The sequence below is a fragment of the Halichoerus grypus genome, chromosome 12 (genome assembly GCF_964656455.1).
Source record: "Halichoerus grypus chromosome 12, mHalGry1.hap1.1, whole genome shotgun sequence".
In the NCBI taxonomy this organism is placed as follows: domain Eukaryota; kingdom Metazoa; phylum Chordata; class Mammalia; order Carnivora; family Phocidae; genus Halichoerus; species Halichoerus grypus.
In genome coordinates this window covers 196,902-214,235 of record NC_135723.1, presented here as the reverse complement: position 1 = coordinate 214,235, position 17,334 = coordinate 196,902, and the positions used below count along the sequence as shown (strand labels likewise).

The 17,334-nt window shown below is 61.8% G+C and overlaps 2 protein-coding genes across 5 annotated transcripts in view; one reads left to right on the top strand and one right to left on the bottom strand.

Annotated features, from left to right (window-relative positions):
• Positions 1-8,844, bottom strand: part of AEBP1 (AE binding protein 1) — a 30,148-nt gene extending 21,304 nt beyond the window's left edge. Inside the window, exons 1-3 of the mRNA XM_036085277.2 lie at positions 8,779-8,844; positions 3,845-4,069; positions 3,400-3,737 (exon numbers count right to left, since the gene is read on the bottom strand). The gene's annotated coding sequence lies outside the window, so the exon portion shown is untranslated. The remainder of the gene's footprint in view (positions 1-3,399; positions 3,738-3,844; positions 4,070-8,778) is intronic.
• On the top strand, positions 8,731-16,480 carry POLM (DNA polymerase mu). Of its 4 annotated transcripts, XM_078059881.1 has the most exons (11): positions 8,737-9,171; positions 10,581-10,767; positions 11,439-11,537; positions 11,691-11,861; positions 12,539-12,610; positions 14,057-14,177; positions 15,233-15,365; positions 15,484-15,586; positions 15,703-15,933; positions 16,012-16,095; positions 16,232-16,480. In XM_078059881.1, exons 1-11 carry the CDS (start codon positions 8,993-8,995, stop codon positions 16,316-16,318), a joined length of 1,467 nt encoding a protein of 488 aa, XP_077916007.1. In that variant the 5' UTR covers positions 8,737-8,992; the 3' UTR covers positions 16,319-16,480. The 4 variants fall into 4 exon arrangements, with proteins under 4 accessions (XP_077916010.1, XP_077916009.1, XP_077916008.1 ...); XM_078059884.1 differs by lacking the exon at positions 15,484-15,586 and having other exon boundaries at positions 8,731-9,171; positions 15,241-15,365; positions 16,232-16,460; XM_078059883.1 differs by lacking the exon at positions 15,703-15,933 and having other exon boundaries at positions 8,733-9,171.
• The last annotated feature ends 854 nt before the right edge of the window (positions 16,481-17,334 follow it).

Sequence of the window (17,334 nt, the reverse complement as noted above, 5' to 3'; positions counted from 1 at the left end):
AACCCTGCTGGAGGGGAGCAGCTGAAAGGATTGTGGAAGGACGGGGAGAGTGTGGACAGCGGTTAGGGGCACTGTGAGGCCTGTGTGGGTCTGCAGGAAGCCGACTCGAACTGGGGTTCTATCCCGTGGGCAGAGGGACTTCCCGCAGCTGAGTGGAGTCACAGAGACCAGAAGGACTGCGGGGTGCAAGGATGCCAGGCTGGGCAGGATACTGGGGCAGCGCCCACAAAACCTGGGCTCAGCAGATGGTGGGGGAGGGGCCAGCGAGGCCACTGGTTGTAACGGGTGGGTGGGGGCCTGAGGGGGGCCCACAGGAGGAGAATTTCTGGAGGAGGGGACGGGTAAAACAGGGTGGGGCATGCCCTGCAGACAGCTGGTCACACACTCCTGAACCCAGGGGCATGAACCGGGCAGTGTCGATTTGGGGGTGACTGGTGGGTGAGGGGAAGGTCAGACTCCCCCAGGGGCGTGTGGGGAGAAGTGCCTCTACCCCATTCAGGTATGATATAAGGGTCAGATGTGAGGCAGCGATGGCCACTTGGCCCTATCCCCCGCCCTGAGATGCCACTTCCCCAAATGAGTGTTCGTGGGGCTGGCAGGGCCCCCAGTGCCTGTGCCGGGCTGGACGTCAGGGGTCCCGCCAACCATGCGCTGGGTCTGCAATCCTGCCAGCTGGGGGTCATCAGAAACAGGGGTGGTGCCCCCGCCTGCCCACTCCCACCTTACCCCTGCACCCCAGCGGGCTCAGTGCCCCCACCTGCCAAACCCCTCGGGGCTGCTGTCTGTGGGTCTGTTGAACACTCTGTTTATTGTGCAAGCTCATTGTAGAAAAATCAGAAAATAGGCAAAATAACAATGTGATTATGGTTAAGTTGTATCGAATGTATCCCACCTCCCAGAGAGAACAAGTAACAGTTTTTACATCATCATCCCCTGCTTGTAGGAAGCACATAGGCTGGGAGGTCTGTGATGGAGCCAGGCTCCCTGGGTCCCATCCCTGAAATAATAGAAAATACATACATCAGTCTCCGTCCCCATTCCTGACACGGAGCTCCTGAAACCCTTGGAATTTCCCAAGCAACAAGAGCACTGGGAGCATCTCTTGTTCTAACATACAGTCTGATCCCATCCCAGAACAGAGTTCCTAAATCTCTTGGAATTTCCTGGGTGAAGGGAGTGTCTTTCGCTCTAACGAGGTGACTCTGGGTGGGCTCCAGGATGGTTTCAGGAGGGGCGGTGGTCACCAGAAAGATCAAGCCATGATTAGGAGCCTGGAGCATTCCACCTCACCCCCATCCTCCTGGGAAGGGAGAGGGGCTGGAGATTGGCTTGATGATGGATGCTGCCTCCCATGAGGAAGCCTCTGTAAAATCCCTACAGTACAGGGTTTGAAGAGCTTCCCGCGGTGGTCTCCAGCTCCGTGGGGCCAGAATCGACTGGGTCAGTACCCTTCTGGACCCTGCCCTGTGTGTCTCTTCATCTAGCCTTCATTCCTATCCCTTACCGTCCTCTGTGACAAGTAATCTAGTAGGTAAACTGTTCTCCTGAGTCCTGTGAGCCAGGCTAATACATGATCAGAGGGGATCCCCAATCTCCAGCTAGCCAGTCAGAGCACAGAAGCTCCTAGACTTGAGGTTGCCATCTGCAGTGGGGTGATGGCTGAGCCCTTAACCTGTCGGAACTGTAGGACAGCCAGCCAGTGTTGGAGAATTGTCCAGGGTGGGTGTCAGAAGTCGCGTGAGAGTCAAGGAGACCCAGGAGTGTTTTTCCAGGACAAGACCCCAACACTGCAGTTCACTAGCCATGCAAACGGCAGGCAACTTATTTGAGCTCTCTGTGTCTCCGTCTCCTCCCCGGCAACAGGGGAGGGAGCATGGAGGTCATCCAGTGACGGGAATGTGCTGGGCATCGATGAGCTGACACACGTGAAGAGCTTAGGACAGCACCCGGCAGAGAGCGCTGATCTCATTATGTGTGCGTGCACATGCTTAAAAAATGTTTTATTATTAAAGCCTCAAACATATGCACCAGTGAAGACTTCCTGCCCATCACCAGCACCTAAGTTATCAGTTCATGGCCTGTCTTGTTTCTTCTTTGTCCCACCCTTCCCTCTACTCGGCATCATTGGAAGCAAATCCCAGACATCGTATGACTTCACCAGGAGACAGTTTGTTGTACATTTCTAAAAGAAAGGACTGCCTCCGCCTCTCTCTCCTTAACATAACCTACGATCAGTCTTGACCACAGTTCCCGTAGCATTCAGAGCTACCATCAATCGGCATGCACACATCTCCAGCTGCCCCATGCGTTCTACTTTCTGCAGCTGGTTTGTTTGAACTGGGATCCAAACGAGGCCGCTGTGCTGTGATCGATCGCTCTGATCCTTGTATGTCAGTGGCCCTGAGTCTACACATCACCCGATGCGGGAAGGCATCTGGTCACTCCCCGTTACGAATCAGGACACAGGCGGGTTATGCACTCTGAAGAGGGTGGGGGAGGAAGGGCGTCTGCAGGAGGTGAGGGCAGGCCCAACCCCACTCCCCACCAGAGGGGCCGTGGGGTCCGGCGCCCAGCCCCCCTCACACCCTCAATCCTCACCCCAGGTTTCTAGGACACCACCTTGCCAGTTCTCCCCAGGCCCTGGGACAGTCTCCCTCCTCCATTGTGGAGGAGCCCTGTGTCTGCACATGGCCTGCATGTGTCCTCCCTCTGGGGGGACCTCCTAGCTCCCTTACCGTAGCCGCAGATGCGCCCAGGCCCCCCAGGCCGAGGTGCTGGCCCAATTCTGTCCTCCTCCTTCGGTTTCCGCGGGGCCCCAAGGACCAGTCTGAAGCCCCACTCCCGAGCTCCTTAGGACCCAGCCTTTCTGCACTCTGACAGCCAGACCCAACCCGCCGAGGGCTCTTGTCAGCTCTACTCACACACCTCGCCCCCGTCCGGCGCCTTCCAGCTGGCCTCTCAGAAGGGTCTCCTGGCCTTCACCCTTGCCCCGAGCTGCTCTCTGGACAGCATCAGGGGCTTGTGGAAGCTAAGCAGGGTCATGTCCGGCCCCCCGCTCAAAGCCTCTCCTCTGACTCTAGGTAAGTCAAAGACCTTCCTGCGGCCAGAGGGCCTCACTTTCTGACCCTCCCCTGCTCACTCTGTGCTGGCCACACAGGTCCTGGCTTTTCCCGGCCCCGCGAGACCCCTCACCTGGAGCTCCGCGAGGTCACTGCTCAGACATCCTCCGTTCAGTGAGCCGTCGTGGGCCCTCCTCACCTAGGATTGCAGCCCCCTCCCCTACTCTGGCCACACACACACACACACACACACACACACACACACACACAGCCTCCCTCCGCCTCTCTACCTCGGGTTCGGTCTGCGGCACTCGGTGCTCCTCACCATTGTTCCAGCTACCTGATGCTGTGTAACGAGCGGCCCTGGAGCTGAGCGGCTTATAGCAGCAGTGATAATTCTCCATGTCGCATCAGCTAGAGTCCCGTGTGCGATGGTGGTCAGCAGCAAGCTGGAAGCACACTCCGTCCTCCGGTCCCCTGGCCTCTCGTCGCTCCAGGGCCAGCCCGCCAGCCCACGCTCCTTTCCATGGCAGCTGTCTTCCAAGCAGGAAGACACGGAAGCCGCAAGCCGTCTTCAGACGAAACCCAGAGGTCCCACAGTGTCACTCCTGCTGCGTTCTGTTGGTCAGAGCAAGTCCCAGGGCCAGCCCCGATTCAGAGGGGACTAGACCCTGCCTCCTGCCAGGGAGAGAGCATCCAGGTCACGCTGGGAAAGGGCGAGCAGGTGGGAGGGCTCCATGCAGCCATGCTGCCGACCCCCACACCATCTGGCATCTGGCCAGTACCTGCCGTCACTTCATCATTGTCCCTCTTGCTTCCACTAAAATGCAATGAAGGCAGAGACTTCTGTGTGTCTAGTACCCTGCGCCCTCCGTGCTCAGACCAGAGCGTGGCGCACAGCATGATTTTGCTGAGACGGTGCCTCAGAAGTCAAAGGCCAGTGCTCAGTCATAGCTGTGCCTCTGTGACCTTGGAAACAGCACCTCAGCTCCAAGCCTCAGTTTCTCCATCTGCAAGACGGGAACATGACAGCAGGACCAATTCCACACCACTGAGAACAGAAATACAATGTAACAAGTAAGTAGCACAGCACTCGGCCTCCAGGAGCCTTCCGTAAATGGCAGCAGTGCACTGATGAGGACACCGGGGCTGTGGCACTGAGACTCCACTCCTTTCTAACCGCACGGGGCCCTGACCTGGACGCCCCCCTGAGCTGCAGCTCCACTGCCAGTCTTCTTCTGGGGAAGGATGGACTCTGACCTTGACCTGCCCCACACCCTGGGGCAACCTGCTGCCTCCCTGTCTGACTTCTCAAGACCCTCCACCCTGTGGGCCGCAATCCAGGGCAACCCTGGCCATTCTGCCAAACTTACCAGCCCAGGGCTGTCCCTGAAGCCAATGAACTGGAACTCCCCGTCATCATATCTGTGTTTTGTTTCAAGGATAACAGTAGTAAATGGGAAAATACCTAAATAAAGGAAGCTGGGGGGCGGGGTGGAGGCTTCTCGGCGGTGGGCGGAGCTGTGGCCCCAGACGAGGGAAGCGCCTGTCCCTCCTGCGGGGGTCACAGCCTCGGACAAGGTCCCGTCCAGGTGAGGGCAGGGTGGGCTCTTCCTATCGGGTCAGCGATGGACCCCTGGGAGGGCTGCGAGCGCCCCCTGCCGGAGCTTCCAACCCCAGTACTGATGTGCAGTCACGTTCGTTCAAGAACATAGTGGGGATTCTGTCATGATACAAATGGGATAAACTGTGGTGGGAAGAGTAGACAATTTTGCCAATTCGGGATGGAGTTTGGGTCAGCGAACATCCCTCTTCTCATAGGCCTTGGGACCCCTTAGGTCCCCCCTACTGGCAACCACACAGGGGTTGGCCAAATGGACCCAAAGAGCTCAGGTGAATGACATGCCTCTATCCTTCGCTCTCAGGCCAAGCTCCATGGCGAGGGGGGTCAGGGGCTGTCCTTCACCCCCTGGCCCTGACTCCCCACTCCAGATCCTGACACACACACACACACACACACACCCGGGGCCTCTTTTTTATACAGAGCCTGTTTGTATAAACACCCAGGGTGCTGGATTTAGGAAGTGGGCTTTGAGATGTAATTGGGTCATGAGGGTGGAGCCCTCCCGGAGGGGAGGAGGGCCCTTGTGAAAGAGGTGCCATGTCTCACCCTTGCACCCCCTGGGGACACAGCGAGCCATGTGCAACTCTCCCCAACACGGAATCTGCAGTTCTAGCCTCCTGAACTGTGAGAAGTAAATCTCTGCGGTTTGGCCGCCAGCACCGGTATTTATTGTAGCTGCCCAAATGGGCCAAGACACCATCCAATCAGCAGCCCACCTCCTCCTCAAAAGGCAGTATGGTTTCCCAATAGTAAAGCATGTCTGTGTTATATCACCTTCCAGGCCCTTGGCAAGCTGCAGCCCCTAACACTAGCACATCTATTCTTGTCAGAAGCTAAGTCCTGTGGGTCTGATAGATCTTTGCAGATCAGGGAAGGCTGGCCACAGAGCCCATCAGCAGAGTCCAGAGCTGAGCCCAGGTCAGAGCTGCACACTAGGGTGGCAGGGTGAACGGTGGTGCCCCCAATTCATGTCCACCTGGAACCTCAGAATGTGACCTTATTTGGAATAAGGGTCTTTGCAGATGTCATCAAGATAGGAAATTTCAAGGGGCGCTTGGGTGGCTCAGTGGGTTAAGCGTCTGCCTTTCTCTCAGGTCCTGATCTCAGGGTCCTGGGATCGAGTCCTGCATTGGGCTCCCTGCCCTGCGCAGTCTGCTTCTCCCTCTGCCTCTGCTGCTCCCCCTGCTCATGGTCTCTTGCTCATTCTCTCCTTCTCTCTCTCAAATAAACAAATAAAATCTTAAAAAAAAAAAAAGATAAGAAATTTCAAGATGAGGTCATCCTGGATTAGGGTGGCCCTTAAACCCAATGAATCGGGCCTTCGTAAGAAAAGAGGAAGGGACAGGGCGAGGCAGCCACCAGCCTAGGCCTGCCAGGAGCCCCCCCTGGAAGCTGGAAGAAGCAGGAAGAGTCCTCCCTGGAGCCTCCAGAGGAACCATGGCCTTGCTCACCCCTTGATCTTAGAACTCTGGCCTCCAGAACCGGGAGAGAATAAATTCCTGTCGTGTTAAGCCGCTCGGTTTGTTGGGGACCTGAAAATGCCAGGTGCTACGGGCTGAATTGTGTCTCCTGCCATCCCTCAAATTCATACGTTGCAACCCTAACCCCCAATGTGACTGTATTTGGAGATAGGGCTTTTAAGAAGTAATACGGTTAAATGGGGTCATAAGGGTAGGGTCCTGATTCAATGGGATTAGCGGCAGGTGGTGAAGCAGAGATCTCTCTCTCGCTGTCTCTCTCCACAGATCACCAACCGGCCCCGGGAGCCAGGAGAGGAGGCCTCGGAACGAAGTCTACCTGCCTGCACCTTGATGATGGCCTTCTGGCCTCCAGACTGTGAGAAGTGTCTGTCACTCAAGCTCCCAGTGTGGTATTTTGTGATGGCCTGAGCTGACTGACGCAGCAGGTACCCCACACCCACAGTGGCCTGGAGGGAAAGCTCAGGGAGCCCAGGGCCAGCGGCCAGAGCCACGGGGCCAGCAGCATCAGCAGGCTGACCACGTGCCCTCCGGAATGTTGTTGGCAAGCAGCCCGAAAAGACAGAAACCCAGAGCAGGGGTAGACCCCAGAGCCAGGGCAGAGTCCTGGCCCCACAGGCCAAGGGCAGGTGCAAACAGCACCAAAGGGAACTTTTGAGAAGGTGGTCCGCAGGGAGGTTTTGTGCAGGTCACGAGGACTGAAAGATCACCCCCAAGGACCTCTCTGAGCTGGAAATGGAAACAGGAAATAGCTAGATGGGGTTCATCTTGGAAAAATGCAAACTCACATATCTGGGCAAGGCTAATCCACACCACAGTGTGAGAAAGCTCCACCACAGAGCAGGGGGGAGGCATGCAGCCCCCAGAGCAGCTGCAAGGGCCCAGGCAAGAGGCCATTGGTGTAGCCTCTCTGACTCTTTGCGGGGTGGTCTCAGCACGGGGACTGAGGTGTCTGGGAACCCCAAAGCAGGTTTAGTGGAAGAAGAGGCCTAAGGCTTCTACTTCCCAGCGGGCCAGACGGTGACCTAATGGTCTAGGGAGTGGCGGAGAGAGCACCCCGCCCAGCAGTGCTGTGGCCTTGCCCACTGGTGCCCAGGCCTCCACTCAGTGGGCACGGGGCTCCTCCTCCCCCTCACAACCTCCCTGGGCCTGCAGAAAGCCCCACGTTCCTCAGTTTCGCAAGCTGCCCAGCATTCGAAGCATGCCGATGTGATGGGTCATTAGAAGTTGCCTCCGCCTCTGGGAGAGTACCCAGCTGCCCTGGCCAGAGACAGAGGACATTAAGAGGGAAGGAAACGAGGCCTGGCTGAGGCACCTGCCTCCCTCAGCCCTGCGCCCACCAGCTGTGACAGGAGGCCTCCAGGAAGAGAAGATCAAGGACAGGGGTGGGAACAGGGTTACACCTGGCCTGTCGCACCTGTTCATCTGAGCATGGGCTAAACCAGCTGCAGCAGAAGGAATGCAACACGTAGTGCCTGAAAAGGAGAGGAATACTCCATACTGTCAAGATGTCCACTTTCCCAAACTGATCTAGACAATCAAAACAATCCCAGTGTTGGAAAGGAATGGCTGGGTGTGATTTTTGTTTCCATTTTGTTGGATATGGTTACCAAATCGGCTTCCAAAAAGTCCTTCCTACAGATTGCTGCCTCCCTCACACCTGACAGGTGCGCAGGTCAGGCAATCTGGTTCAAGTTTACAGTAGGATTCTTCTGTGAAATTCCTACCAGTGTTCTTGCCAATTTTTCATTAGATCATTGACTTTTTCTTATTTATCTGTGGACAGTTTCACAATTACAGGAATTAGACAATTTCAAAATACATCACACACACTTCCCCCCCCCCCGTCTGCCTTTTAATTCTTGTCACATTTTCAATTTGAATACGGATCAAGTTTACTATTCTTTTTCTTCCCCTTCTCCAGGTTTATCGTGATAGACATTCGTCGACTTTCCAGGACCTTTTTTGTTTGCTTTTTAGATTTGGAGGTTTTATGCATCTGGATTTCATTTTGGCGTTAAGGAGTGACAGTGAAAGCCAGTTTCTATTTTTCCACATGGCCGGCCAGTGGTACCAACGCCGCTGGACGGAAACACCTTCCGGGCTTTGAAGCCCCTCGACCAGCACGTTCCAACCTCATGCGTCCGCCCCCTCCCCACCCCCGGCACGTCCCGCCCCCGCCCCTCCCCCGCGCCGCCGGTCCCCCCAGCCCCCCCGCGTCCTGCCCCAGCCGCGCTCTCCACACCGCCCCCCACGCCCCGGACCCCCGCCCCGCTCTCCCCACCCCCAGGGCCCCTGCCCCGGCTCCCCTGCTGGTCCCCCGCACAAGGCGGGTCCCGCGCGCGCCGCGCTCCCCGGCCCCGCCCCGCCGTGCCCCCCACACCCCATTCGCACCGGACCCTCCCGCCGGGCCCCCGCCCCGCGCCGCGCCGCCCCGCCCCCAGCGCTCTCCCGCCCCGCCCCCATCAGTCCGCCCCGCCCCCGCGCTCCCCCGCCCCGTCCCCATCACTCCGCCCCGCCTCCGCGCTCACTTGGTCCCACCCCCGCCCCGCCCTCGTTCTCCCCGGCCTCGCCCCCCACGCCGGCGCCGTTCCAGTTCGCTCTGCGAGTTATTTACATAAAGGGCGTGTCCTCTGGTGCTATTTGCATGGAGAAGGGGCCTGAGGCGCAAACTCAATCCGGTGGGAGCCCCGGACGGCTCCGAGCGGTCTAATTTGCATGGGGCGGGGCCTGCTCGCACTTACCGCCAGGTGCCGCTTCCCCTTCCGGCCTGCTTCCGCCGCCTTTCTTCCGATTTCCTCTCGCCTTTTTCGGCGCCGGCCAGAGAGGGGATGCTCCCGAAGCAGCGACGGGCGCGGGTCCGGTCCCCCGACGGCCCTGCCTCCTCCTCCCCGCCGCGCTTCCCGGGCGTCGCCATCTACTTGGCGGAGCCGCGCATGGGCCGCAGCCGCCGGGCCTTCCTCACGCGCCTGGCGCTCTCCAAGGGCTTCAGGGTCCTGGACGCCTACAGGTGCGCGGTCGTGGGGAAGCTTGCGGCCCGGGGTGGGGCCCTTGCCCGCGGCGCTTTGGGGGGGTGGCACCTGTCCGGGGCTCCTGTTCGGGGCGCCTTGGCGGGGGGGGCACCTGTGTGGGGGCTCCTGCCGGGGGTGACTTCAGGGGGGTCACCTGCCCTGGGGTTTCTGCGTGGGACGCCTTCAGGGAGTCCCCTGCCGGGGGCTCCTGCCCGGGCCGCCTTCATGGTTGGGGGGGCGCCCGCACGAGGGGCGCGGGGCGGGTGTTGCGCCCACAGGGGACCGAGGGACGCCTGTGTGGGATCGCCATGCCGTCACGCCCCGACGACACTGCTGCGTGGCGTGAGCGCCTAAGCACAAAATGCCCGTGCTCAGAACTCTGCAAGTGACCAGCCACACTCACAAGCAGTATTTCTTTTCAGCTGAGGTTATTGAGATCTAAAACGATTCACCTGGCAGTGGAGGGGCACCTGAGGTTTTGGATTCCAGGTTAACCCTGGCATTTCATGCTCCTGTGGCTTTTCTCTCAATATCCTCTTGTATAAAAGGGTGCTAGCAGTTAGGGCCAGGAGCGTTCTGTAGGACAAGGAGAGAACGTGTGCCAGAGGCTCTGTAAGGAGCTATAGGGCGCTGTGGGGTGGTTAAGGATCGCACTGGCTGAGGGCCTTGTGCCCTCGGTGAGTTCATCTTGCCCTATTAGCCAAAGTGACGCCTCCCCTCTGGGCTGAGACAGTGACTTGAGTGAGACTCCCAGATCAGCAAAAATTATGGGCTACAGAAACACTGCTGAGATTAAGGAAATGGGTTCCAGCAGGTTTAAGGTTGGAAGAGCAAGCAAACCAGGGGCCAGTCCCCAGCAGCTTTTTTGTTTGTTTGTTTCAGTGATTGAACCATTCCCAGTGGTTAGACCCGCGCAGAGAGGAGTTCAGTGTGCTGGGTGCTGTCTAAGCCTCTAAGCCCTTTGCTTATGAGTTTGTTTAATCTGTGTGACAGCCCGACACAGTAGATAGGTTGTTACCTGCTTTGAAGAGGAAGAAATCAGGGGACAGGGACGTTAAGTGAGATGCCCAAGGCCACCAGGAGGTGTGTGCCAGAGCTGGGGTTCACAGCCGAGCAGTCTGGGTGCAGCAGACGAAGAGCCTCTGGTTCTGCCCCCTAAGGACCTCCGTCCTCAGAGGCCGGGGGAGAGGAGGGCAGACGAGTGGACAGAGACGTGGGCTGGGCTGCAGCTCGGCGGGTGCTGGGGTGACAGACGTGTTCCTCTTCGAGAAGGGGCTTTCTGAGGAGGTGGCATGGAAGGATGAATGGGTGCTCACCAGGCAGAGGGGACAGGAAGCGAAGGCCTGGAGGCACCGAGCAAGGCAGGAGGGACCTGTGGACGGGAGCTCTGCGCCCTCTCTCTGCCCAGCTCTGAGGTGACGCATGTGGTGATGGAACAGACCTCAGCGGAGGAGGCCGGCTGCTGGCACGGGCGCAGGGTGGCGGCGGCCTCGCCCCGAGGATGCCCCCGCCCAGCGCTGCTGGACATAAGCTGGTTCACAGAAAGCATGGCAGCTGGGCAGCCCGTGCCCGTGGAGCGCCGGCACCGCCTGGAGGTGAGCGGGGTGGCCTGGCGTGGGGCCCGCGGAGAACGCCCTGGTGCGGGCTCTGGCTGGGAGGGCACAGGTGGCCTGTCAGGAGCACCGCGGTGCCTCCAGAGGCGGGGGGGCAGTGGGGCTCAGCGCAGACCACCGGGCGCCCTTGGAGGCCGGGCCATCCTGGCTTCTGCTCTCGTTGGTGTGAGCTCTTGAGGTCCACTTATTTCTAGCACCTTCAGGCCTGTCGTGCTCAAGTAGTGAGACAGTGACTCCTGGTGAGATGACCCAAGGACCAGCAGGAAGCTGTCCTCACGGTGCTGTGGGTCTGTGGCTTCTGCCCCCGTTCAGTGCTTCCGGGGGGGAGCAGATGTGGGCTCAGGGTCGGGCTTCCCGAGCTCAGCCCTGCCTGTGGGCCACGAGCCGGTGTCCCTGTCTGCGAGGCGGGCATGGCGGGCGCTGTAGCCCACGCAGTAGAGATGGTTGCGGGAGGGAGAGCGCGCGCATCATGTGCAGTGACAGGGACGGTCCTCCCTGAGGGTCCGCGGGTGCTGGGCCTGCTGACGCTGTGGGTGAGGAGCCCCTCCTCGGCCTGCTCCGCCCCGCTCTTCTTGTCAGGGGCAGGGCTCTGGGGGCTGCCGGGCCCTGCCAGCCCTCGGCCTCCAGGTGGCCTCTGTATTGCCCGCCCCCAGGTGGCTGTGCCCAGGAAGGAGCTGCCCAGCCCGGTGAGGATGCCGCCCTATGCCTGCCAGCGCCCCACGCCGCTCACACACCACAACACCGGCCTCTCGGTGAGCCTTGGGTTCCAGCCTCCCTGGGGTGGGGCCGGGCCTGTTGCCGGCAGCCCTGCCACTCTGCCCGGTCCCAGCCTGGGGACAGGTGGGTGGGAGCCGGAGGGTGCGGAGTCAGGGACCGTCCCCCTCACCAAGGGCCTGTCCTTGCAGGAGGCTCTAGAGGTGCTGGCGGAGGCCGCAGGCTTTGAGGGCAGCGAGGGCCGCTTCCTCTCCTTCCGTAGAGCGGCCGCGGTGCTCAAGGCCCTTCCGAGCCGGGTCACGGCCCTGAGCCAGCTGCAGGGGCTGCCCCACTTTGGAGAACACTCCTGCAGGGTCGTCCAGGTAGGTGCTCCCGGGTGGAGTGGTGAGTGCAGGCAGGTGCGTGAGGCGGCCTGGGGATCGTGAGCGCGGGGGGCTCAGGGGCTCAGTGCAGCCCTGGAGGCCGGCTTCAGGGCCAGGGCGAGCCAGCCTCTGCTCGGATTCCTCGTCTGTAAATGGGGGCCACACCGTGTGGCTGGGAGGGCCCGGGCAGGACTAGTAGCTGGATCGTTGGCATCGGCCCCGCTGTCTGGGATGGTGGACGGGAACCCCGGACTTGGAGCACCTCTTTTTAAAATACAAAGTACGTAAGGACCCAGGATGTTAGGTGCTTCACATACCATGTTAAGTGTGCCATCTAAGGGGTTCACTTGCCACTGGGAGACTATGTGGGGACCAAACATACTTTTGAACTCAATTAAGCTTTTAAGCGAAGTCCCGTTGAATACGTCACCCGTGTTTGGAAAAGCCACAGTTTCCACATTCTGGGACTTGTCATTGTCTGAGAGGTGGCCCGTGTTCCCTGGGCTGAGGGCCGTGAGGCCAGAAGTGTTGGTGCCTCCCCGGGCGTGGTCTCTATTTCCAAGCGCCCCTGCGTGCTGATCGGACGAAGCTGCCCTGCTGAGTGTTGGGGTTCCGCCTGGTCCTCGGGCCCCAGACCTTGTGTCCAGTCAGGCTGAGCCTTCTGCTTGGTCCCCTAGGAGCTGCTGGAACATGGGGTGTGTGAGGAGGTGGAGAGGGTCCGGCTGTCAGAGCGCTACCTCACCATGAAGGTACGTGCGGGGCGGACCCCAGCAGGGGCTCGGAGCCCTCCCCTGGATGGCAGCCCGGTGCCAGCCACGGACGGGAGGCGAGCGGGGGCGCCCAGGGATCAGAGAGGGTCTTGCTGAGGAGGTGGCCGCGAGCTGACACCGGAGATGCGTGAGGCAGCCAAACAGAGTGGGGCGAGGAGAAGTAGCGTGTAGCACGGGGGTTTGTAGATCCACTCAGCACCATCAGTGGAATGTTCTCCACTGTGGTGTGTCCCCGGCATCTTAAACAGAGCGTACTGGACAAAACGTAACTTCCTCCCTCTTTATGATCTCGAGCCCTGCTTGTCGCCCTGCCTGTGTCCACAGCGCACCTTCCCCTGTTCCTACCGCCCCCGATCTGACGCGCCAGAGCTCTGGTGGCTGCCTCCGTCCTGCGGCTCAGACGCCTGTCCCATCAGCGACCTGTTGGGGGCGGGGGGCTTCCCTGGCAGGGTGGGCCGTCGGTGGTGAGGGCCAAGGGGGGGCTTCAGAGAGGGAGAGGAGCCACGGGTGAAGGACGGAGGGTCCCAGGTAGGTGCCCAGGCCAGCAGAGAGGTGGGTCAACGATTAGAAGTTCATTGTTGAAGCCACATGGTTGGGCTGTTCTGAGCATTTTTTCTGTCAGGACCCAGGCTCTTGGTTCCGGGGCCCGGGGGAAGGACGGCCAGCATCGCCCAAGATGGGCAGGGCTGTAGCCAGAGGAGGCAGGGCTCGGGGACCCGAGTGCCACCAGGGTCCTCCTTTCTGCGCACTGGCCCCCTCGCCAGCTGAGACCCGGCCACGGAAGGCTCCCCGTCCGTGGGTTACGGCCTCCACCACCGCACACGCCTGACGTTCTGTTTTGCTTCCAAAAATGGCTGGAGCGGGTGCCTACCTCGGACCAACAAGCTTGGTCGGGGAGGAAAGAGTGACTTGCTGGGGCTGGGGGCTGGCCCCCCCCGCCCCGTGTGGGAGACCCGTGTGGGAGACCCGTGTGGCGCCGGCCGCCCCCGACAGGAGGTTGGCTCCCACGCTGCAGCTCCTCTAGAACAACCCTCTGGTTTGCTAAGGAGAAGCACCCCAGTGCGAAACCCCAGCTGCTATTAGGTGGGAGTGGCGTGGTTCCCGGTGGGCAGGAGGCTGTGGGGGTGACTGGTGTGCGGTGCTGGGCTCACAGGCTCTGGGGAGAGACTTTCCCGGAGCAGGGGGTCGAGGCCCTCAGAGGGAGGTACACCGGGGTCTGTCCGGGCCGTCCCCCGCACGGGCCAGCCTTGGGGTTTGAATCCTGCCTGTGCGCACCGTGTGGCCTCGGGCGGCCTGCTTGAACTGGACAGCTGTGAGCGGCCACGGGGCGGCCCGGGACAGCAGCGCCCTCACGGACGGTGGTGGCCATCTGCGTCTTCTGTCGGGACTTCGCTCCTGACCGTGCTGTGCTCGTCCCCCAAACAGCTTTTCACTGGGATCTTCGGGGTTGGGGTCAAGACTGCTGACCGGTGGTACCGGGACGGGCTGCGGACCCTGGACAGCCTCCACAAGCAGCCCCAGAGGCTGACCCAGCAGCAGAGAGCAGGTGAGCCTCTGAGAAGGACGGGGCCCCGGGCCCCCCACACCACGGAGCCCTCAGCACTGACCAGACGCGGCACGTGCCGGGGGGCTGCCTGGACGGCAGGGCGCGGGGTCAGTGCACAGAGGTCCCGGGGGCAGGCAGGCCTCTGTCTGGATCTGCTGAGCCCTTCCGCAGCGAACAGTGACGGGGTGACGTTCACGCCTCCCGGTTGGACCGGGAAGGGGAGGCCCGTGCCCTGCGCACAGCTTGGCAGCGTGGGGCTGGTGTCCTGGCGCACTGGCAGATGGCATGGGGACCTGTGTGGCAGGAGAGGCTCAGGACAGGGCCTGCTCATGGCAGGGGGCCCCGTGCAGTGGAACGAACGGGAGCTTGAGAGTGTGTCGGGCCTGGGCTGGGTCCTGTCTCGGCCACGTACTAGGGAGGTGACCACGGCCCTGAGACTTCGACTTCTCTGAGCCTCCGTTCCGTTGTCTGAGCTGCTCCGTGAGGCCGGTGGGTAGCAGGTGCTAGACTGGCCTCCCCGCGTGGCCGCGGTTGGGGGCCCCGCCAGGGCGGTTCCGCAGCCTGGCACCCACCGCACCTTTGAACCTCCTCCCCCGGACTGGGGGAGGGGAGGCCCTGCGGGGGTCCGCGGCTGAGGGAACGTGAGGTGCGATCCGCCACGGGTCCCCGTGACGCGGTCAGGAACCGCCTACCGAGAGCCCGCGCCCCCAGCGCCGCCGCTCCCCCTCTGAAACCTCCTGACTGTGCGGGCGGCAGCGGGCCCCCCGCAGGTGCGGAGCCGGGCCGGGGCTCCGGTGAAGGGCTTCCTGAGCGGCAGAGCCACCTCCTTCACGTCCTTACCCGCTTCCGGCCCATTTATGGAGGGAGAACCGAGGCCTTCGCAGGGGTGGTCTGTCGTGACTGCGCCCACAGCAGCCTGACGGCACAGACAGGAGTCCTGCTCGCCCCTCCGTGCCGCCCGCGGGTCTGCGGTTTCCTCTGCTTCGAGGGGAGGAGGGACAGTGGCGAGCACGGGCCGGGGGGGCTGGGAAGGTCAGCAGACCGTGCTTCCGCAGGGCTCCAGCACTACCGCGACCTGAGCGCCCCGGTCCAGCGGCCGGAGGCGGAGGCCCTGCAGCAGGTGGTGGAGGCTGCTGCGGCGCGCGTCCTGCCCGGGGCCACCGTGACGCTGGTGGGCGGCTTCCGGAGGTGAGGGGGTCTGCGGGCCCTCCCGGGAAGGCCCCTGGGGTGGGCCCTCCCTCCCTGGCGGGACCTGGGAGCAGCCACAGCCCCGTGTGGCCCCCAGAATCAGACGGCGCCCCCTCAGGGGGAAGTTGCAGGGCCACGACGTGGACTTGCTGGTCAGCCACCCCCAGGAGGGCCGGGAGGCCGGGCTGCTGCCCAGCGTGATGGGCCGCCTGGAGAAGCAGGTGAGGGGCTCGGGCTGCCTGCCTGGGCTGGGGGACGGCGGGGAGGACTGCGGGGACCCTGGCTCCTGCCCCTGGCCGCGCCCTGCGGTGGCCCGCCACGCCTGCTCTGCCCGCAGGGGCTTGTCCTTTACCACCAACACCACCGCGGCCGCCCTGAGGACGCCGCCCACCCGACCCGGGGGAGCCACACCATGGATGCGTTCGAGATTACTTTCTGCATTTTCTGCCTACCACAACCCCCAGGGGCCGCGGTGGGGGGTGCCCAGAGGAGGGCCGTGCGGGTGGACCTGGTGGCTGTCCCCATCAGCCAGCTCCCCTTCGCCCTGCTAGGCTGGACTGGCTCTAAGGTAGGCGCCGGCTGTGGGGGCCGGGCCTGGGGCTGTGGGGGGGGATAAGTGGCCCTGCCACGACCTCGCTCTCCCCAGCATTTCCAGCGGGAGCTGCGCCGCTTCAGCCGGAAGGAGAGAGGGCTGTGGCTGAACAGCCACGGGCTGTTTGACCCAGAGCAGGTGTGTTGCTGGGGGTAGGGGGGTTGCCTGGGGGAGGAACCTGCTGCCCCTCCCGACCCCTCCCCACGCCCTTCTCCAGGAAGCCAGCGCCATTGGGGGCAGTCCCCAGGCCTTAACACCCCCACTCCTGTTGCAGAAGATGCTTTTCCACGTGGCCTCCGAGGAAGACATATTCAGGCACCTGGGCCTTGAGTACCTTCCCCCAGAGCAGAGAAATGCCTGAGCCTGCCTGCCGGCCCCACCCCACTCTGGCGAGCCAGCCCTGCGGGCTCCAGGGAGAGTATGCACTGTGGCCCCAGGTCCTCGCCCCCCCCGACCCCCGACCCGGAGCCCTACCCACCCTCCAGTCCAGGATCTAATGAAATGAGACCGTGCACCAAACCAAGCTCCGTGTTCTGAATGCGCTACTGTGATGGGGAGTGCGGGCACCTGGCCCCCATCAGCTATGGGGTGATGGTTGGGGGCACCATGGCGGGGTGCCACTGGGCCAGTGCGGATGTGAACAGCCCCGTCTCCGTGGTGGGGTGCTTGCACAGCCTGAGGTGGTGGATGGCGGTGTCCCAGGGCTCCGAGATGGGAGGTGGAGGCCTGGAGCTCCTTCCCACCAGGAGTGCGCTGCCGGGCGCTAAAGGGTGGCCAGCATCTGGAGAGGGACGGTGCAGAGGCAGGAGCTGGGGTGGGGGGAGAACTTCCGGTGCTGGCCCCCACCTTCCAAACAGGCGTCCAGTCTCCGGTCTCTGCCTTGGTTCTTCCAAGCTCTGTTCTCAGAAGGCCTTTAACAGTCACCTAGCGTCCCCGCCCTCGCTCCCTGCGCCCCGCAGCTCCCCACCCTGTTCAGTAATTCCAGAGTCCTCACCGTGGCCCGCAGGGGCCTGGCATTCCTGCGTCCCCCTGACCGCTGGCCTCCTCTCCACTCCCACCGCTCTGACCGAGCCGCAGACGCCCACGGGGCCGGTGGGGGTCCCTGCGTCTCACGGAGGGGCACTGGCCATGCGGTGTCCTCTGCTCCGGCTCCAGTGCCTTCGCTGCTGGACCGTCCACCTGGAACACTGTCCAGACTCACAGGTCTCTGTCAGGTGAGGACGCCCCTGACCGCTCTCTGCAATAAAAAAATACTTTCCAAAGGAACTTGCAGTAACGTTGACTCGTTTTGGCGTAGGGTTTTACGAATTGTAACGTGTGTAGACGCGTCCACCTCCACCAGGCCAACCTTGCAAATAAAGCAGCCAGTTATTGTAC

Bases quoted from the DNA above. Each gene is read 5' to 3' on its own strand.
- POLM (XM_078059881.1), top strand. From the start codon at position 8,993: ATGCTCCCGAAGCAGCGACGGGCGCGGGTCCGGTCCCCCGACGGCCCT. The intron at 12,611-14,056 runs GTACGTGCGGGG...TCCCCCAAACAG, and splicing joins AGCGCTACCTCACCATGAAG to CTTTTCACTGGGATCTTCGG. The intron at 16,096-16,231 runs GTGTGTTGCTGG...CTCCTGTTGCAG, and splicing joins GGCTGTTTGACCCAGAGCAG to AAGATGCTTTTCCACGTGGC.